This window comes from Anopheles ziemanni, chromosome 2 (genome assembly GCF_943734765.1).
Source record: "Anopheles ziemanni chromosome 2, idAnoZiCoDA_A2_x.2, whole genome shotgun sequence".
NCBI lineage: Eukaryota > Metazoa > Arthropoda > Insecta > Diptera > Culicidae > Anopheles > Anopheles ziemanni.
The window spans coordinates 11587350-11608786 of NC_080705.1; the positions used below are offsets into that span (position 1 = coordinate 11587350).

Below are 21437 nucleotides of genomic sequence, written 5' to 3' on the forward strand. Positions count from 1 at the left end.
GTCGAGGCGGGCGGGGTTCGGGCCGGTGGACGATGGGCCGGGGGGCAGGCAGGGATCAAAGTTGTCAAGGTTGATGACAGTCAATTTGAGCGGCATATGTCCGGTGTGCGCGTGCGAAAATGCACACCATCTGACCGGCGGCCTGAACGCCCGGAGTCGTTTGCCGGGTTCGCCGATTCTCGCCGGGAGATAAGATAATTAGGGCGACGGGACGACATAAGATCTGCTGCCAAGTGCGGCTCTAGGGAGGCCCGGAAGGTCACGTGACACTGTTGCCCGTCGTGCCGTGCAAACTCTGTGTTTAAGCGATGCTGGACGCGAGTTTTTCCGTTTCGTTCGCTTTGGCGTCGCCATCGTTGCGGGCCGGGAGACGGTTCCGACGGTCGCGGCTACCGATTATTATCCCATCAACAGCTGCAGTCGCGCTGCGGTGACGAGATAAATAGGTTATGTCTTCAACCGAATGGAAGTGATTGTTGATGTTATGCGAGCGATAAGCGCGTTTTTAAACATGCTCCATACATGCTTTGAACCCGAGTTTAAACTTCTTCCGCATGATTTATAGCGTTAAATACCCTCGATAAAATTCTTTAGCCCTGGATTGAACAAGCATGTTGTTTATTTACACAATCTGTATGCGGTAAAGGAGTTTTTAAACTTTAAGGGTATATTAAGTGACTAAAGATGTAAGTAAAAACGAATTGCTATATCTTGACTCAGTAGACACAGCCTAAATCCTATTAGTATCATTCAGTGAACACAGTCTAAATATTAATATTTTTGAAATATTTATCAGGAACGTTATAACGGTTTAGATTCAAAGAGTTCACGTGTATTATAAACTAAACATTTCTTTCAAGCTTAATTAAATACTTGATTACACAACTTAAAGAGAATTTTGAGCTATCTGAATCAAATTATCAAATCAATTATAATCATCAAATCGTAGGCATAACAATTTGTAATGTAGTATCACTCGAGACATTAAAGAGCGTGTCATTCCCCTGCCTGAGCATTGAGGGAGTCGATAATTTATCATTTGAATAAATCATCCTGTAGGTTTAGCCTGTCAATCAACCCATCAGTGTCAGACATCCTAGGATCATTATCCTTCAAAATCAGAACCACCCCGCTCGACATTCATCAAATCCGCTCTAACTTTGCAAGAATGAAGGTTACAGTCCTGCTATCGCTGCTGCTCTCCGTGGCAGTTTTCCTCGACGCAAACTTTGCCCGAGACCGGGAAAGCCTTCTGCTTGATTTTTTGTCCCTAAGACACTGCAAACACGCGATTATTTTCGACTGCCTTTCGGGACAGCTGGAGCAGCAACAGAAGGAAGTCATTTCGCAGCGGAAACTGGTGCTGCAAGCAGCTGGCACTAGGAGCATATCGGTGCGGTTCGTCGACATCGGCTCACCGATCCTGCAGCAGAACGTACCGGCCATATTTACCCCACGACAGTACGCCAAACCATGCTGCGTGCTGGACTACCAGTGTCCGGGTGCATCGGGTCTGCTGGAGGAAGTGAGATTGAAATAAAGAGCAGCAGATGTTGGGGAAGAAAGCATCGGAGATTTTGTGAAACGGAACACCCCACTTCAACGATGGTGTTTATCTTTGTAGGTCTCCAAATATCGGCTCCTGAACAACACCTACAGCTGGCTGCTGCTGGCTGCGCGACCCACAACCGACCGGAGGGAAGTGCACCGGGTGCTTTGGAATACGACCGGAATCCAAATGAACACGGATCTGATTACCGCCGATGCGGCGAGCGACGGGGCCGTTAGTCTGTTCGATATCTATTCGAAAGGGCGCCACCTCTGCAAAGACGTCTACCGGACGCTCTACGGGAGTTGGCGCAAGGGTGAAGGGTTTAGCTTGCTGGCGAACTACAGCCGGTATAGGATTCGGCAGAATTTCAACTCCCTCCAACTGCGCGGCGTCACGGTGGTGAGTCTTTTGCGTTGTGTTTGGGCTCGGTGAAGATTCCGCGCGCCTACAGGGACGCTGCTCTAGATCGATAGGGAAAATGTGACATCCGGGATGGTGGATCAGCTGCTGGCCGAACCGGGACTCAGCAAGGGTATCGTGGCGTTCGTCAAGTACCACTACGCGCTGCTGGTTGTGTTGCGGGATTTCCACAATTTCACGTACGTGCAGTGGCGAGCACAAGCTTCACCCAATAAGGGACCGATTGGTTAATGGTCTTGACCTCCTCAGCATCAAGTATCGGCCGACGCGTGGCTGGGCTGGTCGGCTGCCATCCGGCTACCGGTTGGGACTGCTGGGAGTGGTGCAACGCCGCGAAACGGACGTCGCCGCGACCGGCATCATCATGCGGCTGAGCCGTCAACCGGAACTCGACTCCATCCACTACAGCTGGGCGTTCGAGTAAGAGCGGGTGGTGGATGCGCGGGACCCGGTGGCTGGCTATCGCTAACTCGCGCGCTATCGACGCGCGATCGCTTACGGTCTCTTGCAGAACTGGTTTCATCTACAAAATCACACCGGACATCGGCAGCAAGTCGGAAGGAAACGGCTTCGTTGCTCCATTTTCGCCGTCCGTGTGGATCGCGTTTCTGGTGTCGCTCGCGCTGGCCGTGGCTGTGCTGAAGTATCTGGCACGGTTCTCCGAACGATGGCTGCGCGTGTGCGAGCCGCCTCGAGCCACCGTGGCGTACCTGGTCGATGTGGTATCCTGCGTGGCCCAGCAGGGGGTACCGTACGTGTCACGGCTGGTGCCGGCTCGCCTTGCCCTGATCGTGCTGCTGGTCGCCAACCTGGTGCTCTACAACTACTACACCTCCACGGTTGTCAGCGGTCTGCTGAGTTCCCAGATGATAGGACCGGAGACGATCCCGCAAGTGATCGACAGCACGCTCAAGCTATCCCTGACCGACACGGGTTATCATCGAATACTACTCAGGGTGAGTCCTCTGACAAACAACGGATGTATAGTAGGATGAGGCATACAGAAAGTTATAGTCTTAACCCTTACATACTCTACACTTTGTAGGAGCAAACCCTTCCGTACAGTACCCACATGCACGATCGCAAAGCCATACCTCCACGATCTCCGGATGATCTGCCATTGTTTACAGATGTGGACCACGCCGTGCCATTTCTGAGACGCGGTGGACACGTACTACACTGTGAGCTGACAGAAGTGTATCCCGCGATCGCTAATCAGTTTACCGCAAACGAGATATGTGAACTTAGAACGGTAAATATTTGTTTAGAAGCTATATTGCTAGAAGTGGTGGAGATCTCTTATTTACATCAATAACCCTTACCTTCCAGGTCGAAGGATTGTACAAGTACGACATCCGCGTGATGGCCTTCGTACTACCGAAGCATAGTATGTACGGGGAAATGTTCAAGATAACGTAGGTCCCTGTTGCTGCAGTGCCGAGAGTTTACCATTTTGCTCACCGTATGTTTTACTTTTGTTTCACGTTCACGTCACCGCCACGAATCCCACGAACCCGCCGGTCGCCGGGAAGGTTGATGCGGGCGCAGGAAACGGGCGTCGTAAAGCGGATTTATAGGATCCACAAAATAGCGAAACCAATCTGCCAAGGAAGTGCAACGGTCTACTCGGTGGAGCTGTCAGAGGTTTTGCTGGCGTTTATAATATTAGGAGGTTGTAAAAGCGGCGGCAACGGCCGTTTCAAATGCCGTTCGGCAAGCGATTCGCGGATGAGGCTAATGGTTTGAATTTGGTGACCTGTTTTTGCAGCAGGCATCGTACTATCGGGGTTAATTTACCTGGTGGAAAAACAGGGGATAGCCTTCCCCGGAGCACGCAGAATGCGGAAGAGTTATGGTAAAGGCTGGACGCCTGAAGACGACACAAAACTGGCGTTTGATGATGAGCAGCGGCAAGATGATAACGTCTAAATTCGGAACTTTAATTTGAAAAGTTGATATTTTATAATTGAAGCGCGCTGAGCGAAAAACTAAGTTAAAAAACAATCACACTTAATGAAAAACTAACCTTTTAATTAAAAAATTGATTTTTTACACTTATTGCTACACATTGCCATGTTTGTTACGAATCGTGTTTCATAATTTCGCGAATCATCATTCGCGAATAAGACAGACCGCGCCAGTCCATTTTAAAATAGGCCCACGACATGGCACTAATATCACTTGTTGTGTTTTCATAACGCCCGTTTAAATTGGAAACGGTACACAATTCGTACCACCAAGCCCCATGCATACCCTTAGCACAATTACCAATATCTAGATCGTTGTCACGATCGAATGTACTAAACTTATGATCTTTGTTGGCTTGCAGCGCATCTCCTGCTGTCCCTGAGTATGTTCCTAACTTCTTCAACACATACAACTCCGTTTCGTTCCCTATCTCAAACTCTCCATACTTAGCGTAACCGTAATTTCCATGAAAATCTTTGATTTCCACCAACAGTTCGTGGGGTCGATTTTTCGTCATTTGATGCACGTATTCCAGCCCGACCCAGAATTCGCCATCCAAACTTCCGAAACCGTTACGGTATGCATCCCAATCGCGGTAAAAATCGACAGAACCGTCAAACCTGTGCTGGATTACTGTCCAGCCTCCATCGAACTCATCGTGTTCGCAATAGACCACGAATGGGATTGATTTTGCTCCAATTTTGATCATGTATTTCCCTGACACATTGAGAGCTTGCCGACACGAACTCACTGAGCGAAATTTCTGGAATTCCCCTAGTTTCTCGAACTTAACTTGCGACGTTTCCTGGTATGTTTTATTTTGATCGATCTGGTGTTTTAAATTTTCAATCTTGGAATTAAATTGACTTTCAAGATCCACCAATATGGCCTGCGTTACGTCTTCACTTGTTTTCACACTCTGCACCACTTGCTGCAAAGAAGACACATAATACAAAATTCAACGAATTTTCCTACACACGCTTCGAAACATCTATGATCCACCTTCCTTACTTTCTTTAAAGACTGTTCCATTCCATGCATTGCCGTTTCTAACTTGGAGTGTAATTTCTCGCCTAGTTCCGTCACGTCCTTCTCAAGCTTAGCTAGCTGGTTCTGAAGGTTGACATGCCTTTCGTTTGAGGCTTGGTTGTTTTCCTGCAATCAATCGAATTATCATAATCAAATAATGATTTATACACACATCTATTATGCTTTTTCATTATTGTACTAAGCATGTTTTGAGAATTAGAATCTATTACCTTCAGCGAACTCTCTATGGTTGTCTTCATAGTTTGCTTCAGCTCTTGCAGCTTATCCTGCAGCAAATCTACCTTAGCCGTTAGAATATCCATATCGAAATCTCCACTAGCCTTTGTAAGCTGAGCAGACAAAACTATACTCAAACACACTACTAAAAGACACCCGTCCCTATTCATGATTTTAAAATCTCCCTTGGTCTAGCGCTCGGATGATGAATGACGACTGAGGTTCGAGTAAATTTATTTGTCTCAAAGCGACACGCAAGTTCTCAAGCGAATGTGTGCCAAGCGATAACGCTGTTAATGTTATCACCAGCTCAATCTTAAAATAGCGTAGATCCTTTTCATTTCAATTCAAAATCGACATTGATTATGCTTTAATCTACACTTAGTTTGTTTCAAATATTGTTCAAGCTATCATATGACAAAGTTGCAAAGTGTGTTGATGGAGAAAGAAACATGTCAGAACTAGCAAAATGTGGAAAGCGAAAATTTGATTGAATTTAAAAATGGCTCTTGTGTAAAATGTGCAGCAATAATTTCGAAATATAATTAAATTGATATCTTTAATAACTTAACGTAATGATACCATAACTACCACAATCACTGTCCACAATTCGTTTGCTAGTTTATGAATTATTTACAAGGAAAAGGAGAATGAAGACTTGGTAAAGCTTTCAGCTAAACCCCATTTTGTTGGTGCCTCTCAGAGGAAAAGGAAGTAAAACTTGAGTCATGTATAGGATGTTTTCGTTAGTTTCGATGTTATGCTTCTTTCCATTTCTAGCAAGTGGGTGGAAAGAGGAGTTTATCAAAGATTTTATATCCTACAAACACAGCAGACGAGTTTCAATTTTATATTGTGATGAGGGTACTGGTGTTAGACTATTTCTTAAAAAAAGAAACACTTTAATTTAATTTTTTCTTTACTCCCTTTCAGTGCTTTTTTCTGCAGCCCAAGAGTTGATAACAGAAGGAATTTTCATTCAAGTGTACTACATGGAAAGTGATTCAACGTTTGGCATACCGTTTTCTGTTATATCGCCACGTTCTGCAATAGTGGCAGATATGAGTTGTCCTGCGTTTCAACGAAACATCGTGATGGTCAGCTAGAAAAGTACGCGTAGAAAAATACTTCGATTTTATGCAATTGTTCCTTTTCGTAGGCAGAAACAACCTTCAACAGCTCCTATACATGGTTGTTAGTAGCAAGTCATGATAGATCGGTGGATGTTGTAGGCACAATCGGGAAAGGATGTGGTTTGCGTTTGGATTCGGACGTTACTTGGGCTCGAGAAAAAAACAACGATGACTCATTTTATCAGCTGATAGACGTATATACAACAAACAAAAACAGTTGCGGTTCCGTTCGAATGAACTTGCTGGGCAGTTGGCAAAATAATACTGGTTTGCGTATCATACCAGGATACAACAGAAATGAAATACGTAGAAATTTCAATCATGTTTTGCTACAAGGTGTGCTAGAGGTAAATGGAACAGAAATGAAGTTGAACTTTATTATCATTTATACTAGCTTACAGATGTCAAACATTTTATTTCCTTCAGGTCAATTTAAACCAAACTTCCCACTTTAAATACCACCTAGCCCTGATGGAATTTCTGCAACATGTACACAATTTCTCGTGAGAATTGCATAAAAAACATACGAATTTAGCCACAGATAGTCATTTTTGTACTCATATGTTCGTTTTAGAATCAATTATGAGCATATGGATGAACAATTTCTAGACAACATAACGCTTTTCGATGTTGTTGGCTCAGGTGTGTTGCAGAGTCTACGAAAAAAGCCCGTCAATATACAAATCGTGCATCAAAGTTGGAGTTATAAGTCAGTATAGAAAAAAGGTCTTTCTAAATGAGTTCAAGCGAGTTCAATTTCTAATTTGCAGATTGGGATTCATCTATCGCTTGACCCCGGAGGTTAATGGCGTCTCGCGAGGAATCACCTCTTTATCACCATTTACTGTACCCGTTTGGTTCGCGGTAATTGTTGTTATTTGCTTATCGCTGGCAGCATCACAACTAATGGGGGGTTGTGAAAACAACTATTCACCCTCATCGCACAACCACTTCCTGATCGACATGATCGGATTGATCGCACAGCAGGGGACAACAGAAAGTTCCTCCCGGGTTCCGGTACGCATTGCACTGTACGCAGTTATGGTAATGACCTTCCTGCTGTACAACTACTATTCGGCCTCGATCGTTGGGGAGCTGCTGAGTGGCATCAATCCGGGTCCGAGAACGATCGAGGAGCTGGCAGAATGTCCACTAAAGGTGGTATTTAACAACGATTCGTACAATCGAAATCTGTTAGAGGTAAAAGTTTAAATTGTCAGAGAAGGTGAATAATTTTAAAACAAACATATTTTTCATATCAATTTCTTAGGATAAATTGGCGCTATCTTCAATTCACAAACTTTACTACAAAAAGGTAAAAGATATTGATCACCTTTAAGTACACCTTTTAAAGCACACACCCTTTCGGTTTCAGGCATCCACAATCAGCGAAGGCACGACCTCCGTTCCGGTCTACGCGGATGTGGCCACAGCTGTTCGATTGCTGAAGCAGGGTGGTTTCGCTTTCCACTGCGAACCAACCGAAGCCTTCCGGGAGCTTGCGGAGCAGCTGGATGCGGACGAAATTTGCGAACTGCGCACGGTACATTTTTGTTTTTCGAGTCTCATAGCAGAGTATCGTATTTCAAGGATCGATCAAGCGATCACCTTTCCACTGATCGAGGTCGTGTTAAGTTTGTTGTTCAATGTTTTTTTCTTTATCTTTGTTAATTTTCCAACCATCCTTTCGACTTTTGGACGCTGATGATATGCAACCAAAACCAACAACACCGTATCGGCGGGTGGACCATCAGATGCAAGGATTGTACACCAAGCTAAGGATGATGAGTTTCGTATTACCGAAGGGAAGCATGTACGCCGAGCAGTTCAGAATAACGTGAGAACTTTTCACTCCTTTTGGCGGCTCGATAAACGATTTTTCGATCGATTCTTACTTCTAACGACGGATGAAAACTCTCTTTAATGTGTCTTTAAGATTGACAAGAGCGAACGAGATGGGTCTGATTCGACGACTTTTAGGAATGTATCGTAACGAAATGCCTGAATGTCAGAATGGTCCACTGATGCAGCCGGTGGTGATGGCTGGAGTTGCAACACCATTCACAATTCTCGGAGGTAATGAAGAAAATTTGGGGGAAGACTGACATGGGTGAATGATTATTTTCATCTTTCTTCTTTAGTCGGAATGATCTGCTCTACGATTATTCTTCTGATAGAAAAAGCTGTGCAATATGTACAAATTAGGCACTTGTTCGTCGCTAAATAGGGGTTGGTTCTGCTTCCGACGTTCGACGTAGTGCAGTAGCAGTACGGCTCCGGAATGTTTTAATGCAAAACGCACACTAAACTTACGAACCTGGCGTGTAATCGAGTGCACGCAACTGGTTTCTGTCCCTCTGCACGCCCGGTGGAAAACTAGTTCAACCGCGTGTCGTAAAAGTTTACCCAGTACGCGTCAGACCGACTCCCTACAGTGGATATGCAAGATGCAACAACGAAAACAAGTGCAGTTCCTTCGACTTTATCCCCCTCAATGCAACCGTGCGTTCGTGGCTGTTTTCTTTTTTTTCTAGATATATTCTGGAAACAATAAAATGCCCCGGCTAACGGTTTCGGTCAGTGGTCATCATTGCATGGCCACTTCAACGGATTGCGGCTAGGGTGTTAGGGGCTTATCTTCGACAAAACAGCTGGTATTTATATCGACAGAAAGGGGACGAATGGAAACCGTGGCAAATCCGTTTGCTACCGCTTGCAAGGTACCGTGGAACCGCTTGCCAGGTAGAGTAAGTCATTACGAAGCCTGGGAGTGTTTGTCACGGAACCAAAAATAGCCTGTTAAATGGTTGCCGTGCCACAAACTCCATCGGATGGCTAATTCAAACAGACATACGCTAATAGAAACGTTAAGTAAATTATTTGACTGCGAAGTCGTGCCATAAAATGGTGCATATTGTGCCAACGTCCTAGTCCCCCGCAACGCTGGCAGTCAGTGACCAATCAAATCACTTTCCAATCCGCCATCGCCAATATGGTAATAGCCTTGTTGACCTGCGAACGCACTTGCTGCAAGACCTTTCCTCCACAATTGATCCCACACTCACCCTGCTGTCCACAGTCAATGAGGATGCGTCGATGATGTCTTCTCACCCTCCCTGTCCACCATCAACCCGTTTGGCAGTGTATTCCCTCATTAAAAAATGCAATAACCCGTTGATGAGCAGAGTGCGGAGAAGCTGAACAAGCGCATGGCTTATAATTAGTTCGCGGGGTTTGTGCGTTGATCGGCTGTCCAGTCCTAGGTTAGCCTGGGACCGGACCAAGTATTGAGGCAGCAAAACATCCCGAAAGAGAGGCCTCCGTTGGTCCAATTCTGCCACCATGTGAGTCGTCTTAAATGTTTTTCAAAGATCATCGCGTGATGCTGAGTGCAAGTGCCACTGTATGCGATCGGTCGTAAAAACGCAGCTTAAAGCCGACCGACAAGTCCCGGACGTGACGAAGAGTGGAGTTCCCAAAGGGACTGCTATTCATCGAAACCTATAATGGTTAGTGATAGCAATAATATACTTCTAATAATCAACCGCAATAAAAACTCTAAAGTAAGTAAAACATAATAATAAAATGTATGGTTTAAACTTGGGGCTGCCTGTCGTCTTGTTAATCTTTGTTTTTTGTTGTCTATTTGATAAAGGACGTAAATATTACCGAATTTCATTAAGTATGTTGAAATACTTTATAACGAAAATGTATGCACAGAACGATTGGACATTTGAAAAACCTTAGAAATAATGTGTGAAACCATTTGGTGGCAGTAAAAAAGTACATATAAAGATATGAATTACAAATCCAAACAACTAGTTCATGTGGGAATATTCAATGGCACCATGAGTTTCTTGATTCGTTTGTTGCTTGTTTTATTTACTTAACATCACCATAATGTTGATAAAACTTATGTTTTTTGACTAAATTCTATTTTGATGGATAATTGCATATTTTAAAACATGTTCGGTTACTAATTACATTAACGGTCAGTCTAGTATATTTCAAAATATTATAGCAAAGGTTCTTAAAACAGAGATGTGATGGGAATACATTACACTAGCAATCTTGATTTTGCATAAGGTACATATAAAATAGTTTGAATATACCTTGGCTTCAATTGAAAACGTAAACAAATAGTTATGTCAATGTTTTGATTCTGTTTCTCTACAATCATACGATAATAAATATATTCAACGTTCTTGTCGATGGGAATAATTCGCTTCAGACTATCATTATAGTTTACCGTGAAATTGCAATGTACCAAAGCATTAATGTGTTGAGAAATGGGGTAGCTTGGAACAGCTCATTTCGCAGGACGTTTTTTAGTAGGACGAAAAGGTAATGGATGCGAAGAAAGGCGTATTAGCGTACCATTTAACCCACAGTGCTCTTTCAGGTATGATTTTGGAAAGTGCAACCTCATCACCGAGCTTGGAAATGTATCACCCGAAAGGCGTGTCCCAGAACATATTCCAAAACCACCCTACTATTTCGTCCGTAATTCTCCGAGTGATGGCGAGGGAAAACCGGAAATCAAATCCAACCAACAGATAGCCGGCATGAGAGATAGCTGCAGATTAGCCGCCACTATTCTAGACCGCGCGTGTCGGTTTGCGAAGGTTGTTTGTAAGACGTCGATTCATTTCGTCTTAATGATAAGCGATAACGTTTGTTACAGGTAGGCATTACGACGGATGCAGTAGATGATTTCGTTCACGAAGAAACGATAAAAGCAAACGCCTATCCATCCCCTTTGCGGTATTTGGGATTCCCAAAGTCGGTCTGCACGTCGGTCAACAATGTAGCTTGCCACGGAATACCGGACGACAGAAAATTGCTCGATGGAGACATTATCAATATAGATATCACGGTGTTTTACAATGGGTTCCACGGTGATTGTTCCAAGACAGTACTAATTGGAAATGTGGATGATCGGGGAAAATATTTGGTAGAAAACACCGAGCTATGCCTCGCTGAGGCAATACTATGTTGTGGACCTGGTCAACCACTCTGTGTGATCGGCAAGTCGATCGAGAAATATGCCAAAAGAAAAAAGTTGAATGTTATGCCTGCCTTTCTTGGACACGGTATTGGAAGCTACTTTCATGGACCACCGAACATATTTCATTTTGGTAAGGTTGTAGCAATACAAAGTAAAATTGCATGTTTACTGATTGACTTTTTGTTTCTTTCAGACAATGATTTTCCTGGTGTAATGCTGCCAGGAATGACCTTTACCATCGAACCAGTTCTAACGTTGGGTGATTCTGAGGCGGAAATTCTCGACGACGCATGGACGGCCGTGTCGGTGGATAATGCACGTAGCGCCCAGTTTGAGCATACAGTTCTAATAACAACCGATGGTTGTGAAGTACTTACAGTAACTGATTAGCATTGTAGAAAACAAATTGAATAAGAACTGTTTTAAGCTTTTGATTAAAAATGTTGAATGGTTTTCTACTTTATTCATTTGATTCTTTTTTCAATATATCATGATTTAATTAATTAACTGTTCCCAAATTGGATTAAAAGTGTATCAACGGATGATTCAAAATGAATTTTGGTATCACGCTTTCCAAAATGGCGCTATGTTTATGTGTCAAACAGTTCAACTTAACCCTACCTGGCAAACAATCTTGTGCAAAGATAACTGTCATGTCAGTCGATTCAAGTCCCAGCCGTCGAGTGCAATATTTTTCGCGTCGTCCCTAATTAAAACAAACCTTCTTGCAAAACCCCGGTCGGTAGTGTGTGCCTAAAATGTTTAAAAACACGTTTCAATCTGGGTTCCTGTCGATACTGTACAGTATCGGCAGCAAGCCACTGCAAATTTGGGACAAAAAAGTCCGCAATGGGCACATCAAGCGCATCACGGATCAGGACATTCAGTCGTTGGTGCTGGAAATTATCGGTACAAACGTGAGCACAACGTACATCACCTGCCCGGCAGACCCGAAAAAGACGCTCGGTATCAAACTGCCGTTCCTGGTGATGATCATTAAGAACCTGAAGAAATACTTCACATTCGAAGTACAGGTGAGTAGAAACCGGCTTCGCCCAGCGATGGCCAAATGCGGCGTGTTGCCGGTGTTTTGTTTTTATTTGCAAATGCAAGCCGTTGGGAGATTCAACGGCACGGAATTCGGTGGAATGTTTTACTTGCTACGGATATTAGCATCCCATTGTACCTTCGTGCGAAAAGTTCAATGATTTTAACATAACAACATAAACAGAAGAATCGTTTGGCGGAAGGGGAGGAGTGTCATGGACCGTTGTCAAAACAAAGCAATCATATGCGCACGAAATGTGTGTGCACAACTATGGTCTAGCAAGGGTTCAATGTGACCAAAAAATGAAGAAAAAAACACCTTTAAATTCAACTTTCCAGACATTTAAAAAGAAACATTCCTTTTTTCGAAAAATAGAAAATCAATATTCCCCCAACGAAACTAAACTGTTCCCGATCATTTTAAATCCATGATGCCCTCGTTCTGTCTGTCCTGGTCTATTGGCAGGTTTTGGGTGGCGCGGGGGTTTAATGCTCCTGCTACGTTCCCGGTAGGTCACTGCCTTTGCGGTGGCAGATTGTGTTTTTTTTTTGTGGGAACACAATTTGTTTTCTTTCGAATGGTTTCAACTTTCACTAATGAAATTAAATAAGTTCGCTTTCGGTTCTCTTCCCTAACTAAGCTTACCGTGTAAACAAACTGCCTCCCATTCATTATTGGGGTTAATGTTTCTTCTACGCTTAGTGTAAAAGTTTGTTTAATGGTGTTTTTCACCTCTCATTTTGGCTTCCCTTATCAACAGGTCCTGGACGACAAAAATGTACGCCGGCGGTTTCGTGCCAGCAACTACCAATCGACCACGCGTGTGAAACCATTCATCTGCACAATGCCGATGCGGCTAGACGAGGGCTGGAACCAGATTCAGTTCAATCTGTCCGATTTCACACGCCGAGCGTACGGTACCAACTACGTGGAAACGTTGCGCGTGCAGATTCACGCCAATTGTCGAATAAGGCGCGTGTACTTCTCCGACCGGCTGTACTCGGAGGATGAACTGCCGGCCGAGTTCAAGCTGTTCCTGCCAATTCAGAAGCCCCAGTCGAAAGCCATCGCACAGCAGGCATGCTAACGGCGTCCCCGTCCATCATGTTCAACATCGAAACACCGCCACAAATTGCACACAACATAATTTATAAGCTTCACTGGAGTGTGTTTTCGGTAGACAACATTGCAAACGCTGTCGTAATTTAACATTAATTAATTGCACAATGCATTAGACGTTACATAAAAGGTGTGTGTGTTCAGTATCATTTGCATCATCCCTATCCTATTATGCTACTAGGTAAAGAATTTGTAAAGAAAATAATTTCTGGCATTAAAACATCTAAACGGTGGAACCTAACACAAAAGTGCTCTTAAACATGTCTCAGATAACCCTCCCATCCTAGCTCTACCTTATTGGTGCACATGCGGGATGGGGACAAAGGGTCAGAGAGGTCGCCTTAGAGGTCGATCATATAAAAAAAAAAACATGTCTCAGATTAGCTGAAAAAAGAATCGACTATAAAATTTATGCCGGCGTACCACTTTTTCAAGTATCTTTTAAAATTTCAATATTCTCGACTTTGGATTTTACTGTAACTTTAACATGCTGCAGATGCAAAACTGCTTTTGAACCACACAAACGGAGCGATTGGTATGAGCATGTAAATAAGACGTATACCAAACTATGGAGAAAAGAATAACTAGCACTGAGTGTGAACAGTGAATTAATTCACGGATCCATTTGATTGTGACAGTGACGGAACTTTTGTTTTTGGAAAATAAATTAGCCATCTAAACATCGTTCTAAAATTCATAGTCTTTAGTTGGATTAGTCAATTAAGAAAGCTCGAAAAATTGTATTCTTTACGATAAATGAATGAACGATTGCTTAATAAATAAGACGATTGCCCTTTTAGACGATGGAGGAGTCTTTTCCCCTTGTTTTTGCGTTGAATTCTTCTGTTGCACCAATTCCCTCACTCACGATGATTTCTATAACCCCGTCTGGCTGTGGCAAACAGGAAACCCCCCAAACATGGTCTGATTTGGAGCGTATCACTGCGGTTTAAAAAAGACGGCTGCATTTCGGGATGGGGCGAAAAAAATAAGAAGAAAAAAACCAACCGATGAAGCGTGGAAAATAGCATAAATTAACGCCCTCATTAACGATGGGCGGAACGACGGTTCCGGCATGATTTGGATTATTTCACCCGATTGATCTTGATCTCCGCTCGTGGTTGGGCATTTGCGTGCCCTTCCATCGATGGGCGCATATTCTCATATTTCCCCTCCCACTCGTTCTGGTCACAGAAAATTCCACACGCGCACCCGGGGGGTTGTGTACATCGTTTTCCCATCCCATCCCGAACAGCACGAAGGTGTGAACGATTAACGCGTTTCGCATCGCTTTGGTGCAGTTGGTTAGCGCCGGGTGTAAACGTAGATTAAACGGTTTTTGGTGGAGGCATACGAGTTCGGCATGATGAAATATATGGCTGCATGAGTATAGAAATGGGTGCCAAAGGGGAAGAGCAAGGAGAGTGTACGGGATTACGCGAAATCTGGTTTCTGCGGTGCGTTAGCATAATTTGGCGAGAATTTCGGCCGTCAGTTTGGTTGACCTGATTATATCAAAGCCAGTTGGGATGGGAATTTAGTTCCAGTGCTTCTGATGTTTGTATGTTTTGAAAGCGATGCTAATCGATTTTTCGTTACAACAAATTATTTTGAGCATAATTATTGCTATAGCACAATTTTATGAAAAATATAAAAAAAGCCTAGAATAGATCATTAATGGCGGCTTTCATATAAACAAATTGAAAGGGTTTTTAAAAATCCGCTTTAATTACTAAATTATCTAACGGCTAAAATGACTGGCATTTATCCTCTTCATTGCCGCTTGCTGGTTGGCCCGACTCCGGTGGACTCAACCAAGACCGAAAGTGGCCGACGCTGTAAGCAGGTGGTCCTTTTTGAGTGCAGCTAACGGACGGGCGTTGGGCCGGTCCATGTTCGTTTGAATAGACCACCGGTAGAACCGTCGTACATGTTTCCGTTTGGCTTGTCAATCGGGAGCACTGAATCGTTCCTCGAAAAACAAACCACGGCCCTTCGAGAGACCGCATTCCCACCCTCTGCTTTCACGCTTGCCTAACTGGGTGCCCGAATGCTCGACCGAACTGTACATCACGGTACAGTTCTTAAGCGGTTGCCTACTCCTCGTGCTCCTTCAAAATTTATCTAAATTCGATCAAGAAGAGAATGCTCGCCGCTTCCTGTCCGAAGGGGAGGGGAAGGAGAACGGTCGGTTCCGATCCGATTGCTGCTGTGGTGGGGTGGCGAGGGATGGCACAGCACCTCAGGTGGCGGGTACGTGTTTTCGTTGTGGTTTTACCATTCAATGAACATGGATGGTGGAAAATTAAAAAATTTTCTGGATCACTTCCGCGCGCGCCAGCGCTTTGGCGCAAAACCTATTTGAAGAACGCGTTCTGGGAAAATCGGTTCTAGAATGTTGTTCGCGTCGTGTAGCGGTGCTAACTGCAAAACGAACATGTTACCACTATGTTCCGATATGTTGAACAAGCCGTGTAGCATGGGAAAGCAGGAGTGCACACTGTTTCCACTATGGTATGCAGAAAATTATGCTTAGTAACCGGAAAAGTGAAATATGATAAATTTAAAGGAATCTGAATCAATCGAAAACCTACTCCTCGTTATCAGGAATATAATATTAGTAAGGAGTTAGAGAAGATTCACTCATAATGGGAAACTGTGAGTTAGAATAGATGAAAAGAATAAAAGGATCAACTGAAGTGAGTTAAAGTATCAGGATTTCACACGTAAATAAATCTTATGATTTAGAAACATTCCGGAAGTGAGAATTTGAATATAGAATTGCTTTTGATGCAAATTTTCATTCCTCTCTCTAGTACTTCAAGGCAAATTTAATGAACTCAACATAAAAAGTAAGTATACGATGGTTGTAGGTAGTAGACGAAATTATTTCGTTTGCATTTACTGTTACACAATTATTGCACCTGATATTTTCAAACGGTAATCCGTTCTAGCGATCCATTTTCTCTCACTCTTCTGGTGTGGTTAATTTTTGATAGTTCATACAACTATTTCCCGTGCGTAGCCTCAAAGAAGAAGAAAAAAAAACTCCCGACCCAAAAGCATCATCAGCATCGATCGGTCGATTGCAGATCCATCGATTTGGGAGGCCTTTTGAGAATCGATCTTTTTCCGATTCTGCGCCACAAACATCCGATTCGATCGCCTCGGTTCCGGGCGGATCAATCAGTAAGTGTACCGAATCTGTAAGCTGGTGCTGAAATTGCGCTTCCATTCGGTAATTGGCAATTGGTGGTGGCCGGGGTGAACGCCGTACACCTGCGTGGCCACTGCAGCCCAATGGCTATCTGGTTTATCTCCTCAATTTTTGCGTTTCGTTCGTTAATTCGATCGGTTTTTCTCCAAGTCGCGTTCCGAGTGAGCTTTCGCGTGTCGGCGGTACGGTTCTAGATTGCGGAAAAGGCTTTTACTTCGGCTGTGGCGCGCACCGGACTAGCGTGAGCACATGTGCGTTTGGTCGTTTTTTTTGCTTCCTATATCTCCGTTGCCACGCTTCATTGTATTCTCACCTACTTTCCAACCAAGAATCGTGCGATTATATTTAATTAAATTTGTTGATAGTAACAAACGAAAAAAAAACTACCCTAACATAAATAAACCAAAAACGAACGGTAAACGGCGCAAGTGCTGTGATGTGAAGGAGCTTACACGGTCGATTTCAGAATCACCAGCTGACCATGAAGGGATGGAAGAACTTGTCCGAGGGGGAAGCTAGTTTCGATTACTGCTATTTGCTATCGGTACCTTTCACATTCGTTGGGATCTCTTACGTGATATCGAGTTGGAAAGTTTGTTTTTTTGCAAATACAACATACATCATGCACATCATGCCAAACGTTTGGAGTCAATGGAATTGAACATAGGTAATGGAGATGGACCAAGAACATGGGGTAAAGTATGAAGAATGGAATGCGAGCTGTTCGGAGTTAATTAGCTTGTGAAAATAACTGCATTTTTTTCGTGCCAAATATGTTCGGAAAACATGTCTCACAAAATTTTGTTTGGAGAACAGTTTCAAATGAAGTGAAGAACTTTCTAAAATGGATAAACTTAGAACATGCTTCCCCTACTTTCTTTTTTTTTTAATTTTCGGCTTTGTATCTGCTCTATAACAATAATCTGGAGTAAACAATGATTTTAAAATAACTTCTTCATTTTGAATGATTGGTCTTCTGGTAAAGAACTCCTTTACAATTTGACTGCTAAGCGTTTTTAGAAAATTAAAAAAATACAATAATTTTTGATACATTTCAACAAACGCTAAGACTTTCTTTTAAGAAATAACAAATAGACAAAGGCAAATTTTTAACAATTACTTTATTAGTGCAATACCATATGAGTATCGTGACAAGTTCCGAATAGCTTGTGACATACTTTTATCCACATTCTTTAATTCTTTTTGAATGTTTGTGCATATACATTTTGTTTCTAGAATGTTTCTTCTTTCATTCAATTTTATCAATTGTTCTATTTTTGGTGATTCTGATTTACTTTTATTATTCTACTGGTTCACCGCCTCAGAACCTTCAATTTACTATGCAATATTAAAATATAATGACAATAATGAACATAAGCTTTATTTTTACGATTTGCCATAAAATATCTTTCAAACAACATATTTCATCACCGAAAAAGAATCGATCAATTTATTTACTGGTGCATCTGGTGTTCCAACATTAATTTGGTAATCCCAGACTACCCGCCTTGCACTTGCGCTATCAAATTAGAATTCAGTTCAGTTGAGAGAAAAGCAAACGAGGCAAAACCCATCGCCTGTCTCCCATGGAAATCGAAGAAAATAAAACACCGCTTGAATAAATGGACGAGGAAAAACAACACGCGCCACCGCCAGCATCGAGCTGCTCGACCAAGTAAAATCATGCTTCCCCACGTCTCGCAGCATAGCGTACGGGGGATGGAAACCGGAGGTCCCTCCACCGTCCCCCCCCCCCCCCTTCGATCTGCAGCATGAAGGGAAAAGCCCACCACCGGAGGGAAAATGCTTCGCCGGTACCGAGCCAGCGTCGAAGCGAAGCTGCGATCATTCCACGTTCAGCGTGCGGCAAAAGCAGACCTGTTGTGCCCCGAAGTCTCCCGCGGTGTGTTCGCTCCAGCGAGCCTTTGTGCATTTTCCGTGCGTGTGTGTGTGTGTAAGTGCCTTGGCCAAAAATTGTGCATTGCGCGTTAACACCTTCGGGGTTCCGTTTCCCCCAAATCATCCCTCCCGGCCCGGCGGTTAGGTAAATTGCAGTGAAGTAGTGCCTCGGAACATTGTCCCCGTTCTAGGAGCGGCTCGCGATTGTGTCACGGTTTCCCGGTGACGTTTGGGTTCGGGTTGAGTGCGGCTTCCGAGTGCCAGAGTAGTGTTGTGATTACGGGTGCGTTGAATATGGAGCAGCCACGGGTTGCCATTTTTCATTAATCTAGCGGGAAAAAGTGTTGCTCGTTGTAACTGCAGAACGCGCGTTCGGGACTATTTTCGGTCCGATATTACTAGGGCATACCACCGTTTCGTTTGGTTAACGGAAACTGCGTTACATCATAAATAGGAAATATAGAAACCAATTATAGATTGCCGAAAAAGTGTTACCTTGAGCACCGTTTGAAAAGTATTCGGTTGGTAAGGAACGTTAATGGCTTAATGTAAACTGCAAGATGGCAAAACGATCGACTCTTAGGGAGCACAAGAGCCACACTCCATTAACACGTGTGACCGTTAAACGTTGATTGCACTCGCATTAAAGGTGCTGGGGCGAGGCGTTGACAGAATTTAAGATGCAGGTGAAAAGGAAAACCACCCATTAAGACAATGGTTTGTGGCGTTGTCATCGCGAATGCCATCGGCAAATCCTACACCTTGTCTTCCGAAGCCTTTCGACTGCAGTTTGCGGTTTTGCCCCCCTTTTTTTTTGTTCTATCACATTCAAACTCTCGCCATTTTCTGTGGACGTGAGAAGTGGGTCAAATATATTGATGAAATCTCATTGCCCCCGTATTGGCCGACCCGCCGCTTATTATGCGACGAAAAAGCGGCGTTAATGTAAATCTCATGGCATCTGCAAATGGGCAATGGTTTGGGATTGCGATTTCACCCATATTTATTTGAATCGGACCGGCGATTCATTTGGTCGGCGATTGAATGGGTTATGATAATTTGTATTTTATGCTTTTTCCATGCCCTTGCTCCTAATCCCCCGTGAGGGGGGTTTTTAATGGGAGCTCGTTTGAAGTCACGGTAAATTCGAAGCAACGGATCGTCTGCTGAACGCTGAAACGTTGCCACATATTTGTGATCAATTTGTGTTGACGGATAACACGATCGCGAATGGTGCCAAAGATGCATGGCGACCGTCGCCAGTAGCCCTTCGGTGCTGGGAACGGGTTTCCTTCTAGCGCTCGGGAAACTTGCCAAACCTGTTGACCGAACGCAGGCATTCTTCCCCGGTTTCCCGGACCGGGTTTGCTCTTTTCTTTCCCTCTCCCGCGCGGTAATTAATTAGCTCACCTTTCTCCTCGCAGGATGGATATAACCTGAATTGCCCGATCAAGTCGATCGCGCACATTGTGCACGATCATATTCGGCCTATGACGCGAGTCGCCGGCAACACGCTGACGACGGTTTTAAAAACGAGAGCACAACTAAGTCGCACCGATTACTCCCGGCTCCGGTGGGGCAATAAAAAGGAAAACATGTCGAAAATGTGTGCCAATTCATTGCGATCGCTAATGTCGGGGGCAAAGCTCGGGAAGCAAAACAAACCGCGGGGTGCGCCAGAAGAAAGCAAAAAAAAACACACACAACCCAACACTCACCCATTTCGGAGGCTGCATGCTTTCCCGCGCCTCTGTTCCGGGCGCAATCAATCAAACGTCCGATTGCAACCGTGACCGTGGGTAATGAGGGGTAGGGGGTTTCGGGACTGTTTTCGGTCCGCTTTTCGGCCCGCAAACCGCGACCAACGCTGATCAAACGGACCAGCCGGAGCCGGAGGGTGGCGACGGTTGATTGAGCCCGCAACGACGACAACGCCAAGATCAGGTGCGCTAAAAATGGTTATTTACCGGATCTAACGTGACCGCAAACAACGCGTCAGGGCCAGTGTGTGTGGCAGATCGTTGGGACGCCAGCCTGGAACCGGAGCAAGCATCGCTCGCGGAACGAGATCGGCAAGGAGATCAAGGTCGATGGAGTGAAATTCGGAGGGCCAAAGTCGGTTAGTCGAATGAAATGAGCATTAAGGATGAAAAGGTGGCAAATCGGTTCGCATCACTGCCCGGGGTCGCAATTGGGAAAGAGTACTTCGGATCGTGGAAAGACACCACCTTCCCTCCCGAGCCTCCGCCCTTTCTCCGGAGTCGAGCCAAACAAGGTCGTTGCGGCGAAATTTGGTGATCTTGAGGCGACACGAAAACTAAATCGTTCCGCCACCATTTTCACGGACCTTTAGCGCCTTCTCGGTGGCTTTTGCGCAGGGAAAGGGAGTTGAGAGAAAACTCCCAAAACGGGAAAACACAAGTACCAAGCACCTCGAGCCAGCTTGTCGCGCAATGAGAGTGAAAGGTGGGCCAGGTTTCGTCTGTTGGCCACCGTTTTTCGGGGCGATCAAATGCGATATCGCATTGCTAATGATGCCGATTGTTGTTGTTGTTTCGGGACAGCCTTGTTTTTTTTTCCTTCTTGTTTCGTTCGACAATTACATTCCAAGGGGAAACCGCAAAATGGTGTCGCAGTGTGACGCCGAGTAATTTGTGAAAACGATAGTATTTTCTCATTCGACAAGCACCACCTTTTTGGGGCCAATTTAAGGCTGGTTTTGTTTAGCTTCTTTTTCTTCTTCGACTTTAGAGGAAAGGAGGGAGGGGGGGGGGGGGGGGGAGCAACTGATAACCATCGCCAGTAGA

The 21437-nt window shown here is 44.2% G+C and overlaps 3 protein-coding genes across 3 annotated transcripts; all 3 read left to right on the top strand.

Annotated features, from left to right (window-relative positions):
• The first annotated feature begins 1168 nt into the window (after positions 1 to 1168).
• On the top strand, positions 1169 to 8960 carry LOC131292974 (ionotropic receptor 75a-like). Its single transcript, XM_058321054.1, has 11 exons — positions 1169 to 1525; positions 1625 to 1951; positions 2018 to 2151; positions 2222 to 2392; positions 2484 to 2928; positions 3018 to 3224; positions 3302 to 3387; positions 3505 to 3644; positions 7235 to 7539; positions 7715 to 7882; positions 8874 to 8960. Exons 1-11 carry the CDS (start codon positions 1169 to 1171, stop codon positions 8958 to 8960), a joined length of 2427 nt encoding a protein of 808 aa, XP_058177037.1.
• Positions 8961 to 10566: 1606 nt separating this feature from the next.
• LOC131281207 (methionine aminopeptidase 1D, mitochondrial) lies at positions 10567 to 11788 on the top strand. Its single transcript, XM_058310471.1, has 4 exons — positions 10567 to 10683; positions 10742 to 10964; positions 11024 to 11477; positions 11541 to 11788. Exons 1-4 carry the CDS (start codon positions 10601 to 10603, stop codon positions 11735 to 11737), a joined length of 957 nt encoding a protein of 318 aa, XP_058166454.1. The 5' UTR covers positions 10567 to 10600; the 3' UTR covers positions 11738 to 11788.
• Positions 11789 to 12024: 236 nt separating this feature from the next.
• Positions 12025 to 13779, top strand: LOC131282054 (cilia- and flagella-associated protein 20). The gene is made up of 2 exons (XM_058311445.1): positions 12025 to 12381; positions 13156 to 13779. The coding sequence occupies exons 1-2, from the start codon at positions 12106 to 12108 to the stop codon at positions 13480 to 13482; spliced, it is 603 nt and encodes a 200-aa protein (XP_058167428.1). The 5' UTR covers positions 12025 to 12105; the 3' UTR covers positions 13483 to 13779.
• The last annotated feature ends 7658 nt before the right edge of the window (positions 13780 to 21437 follow it).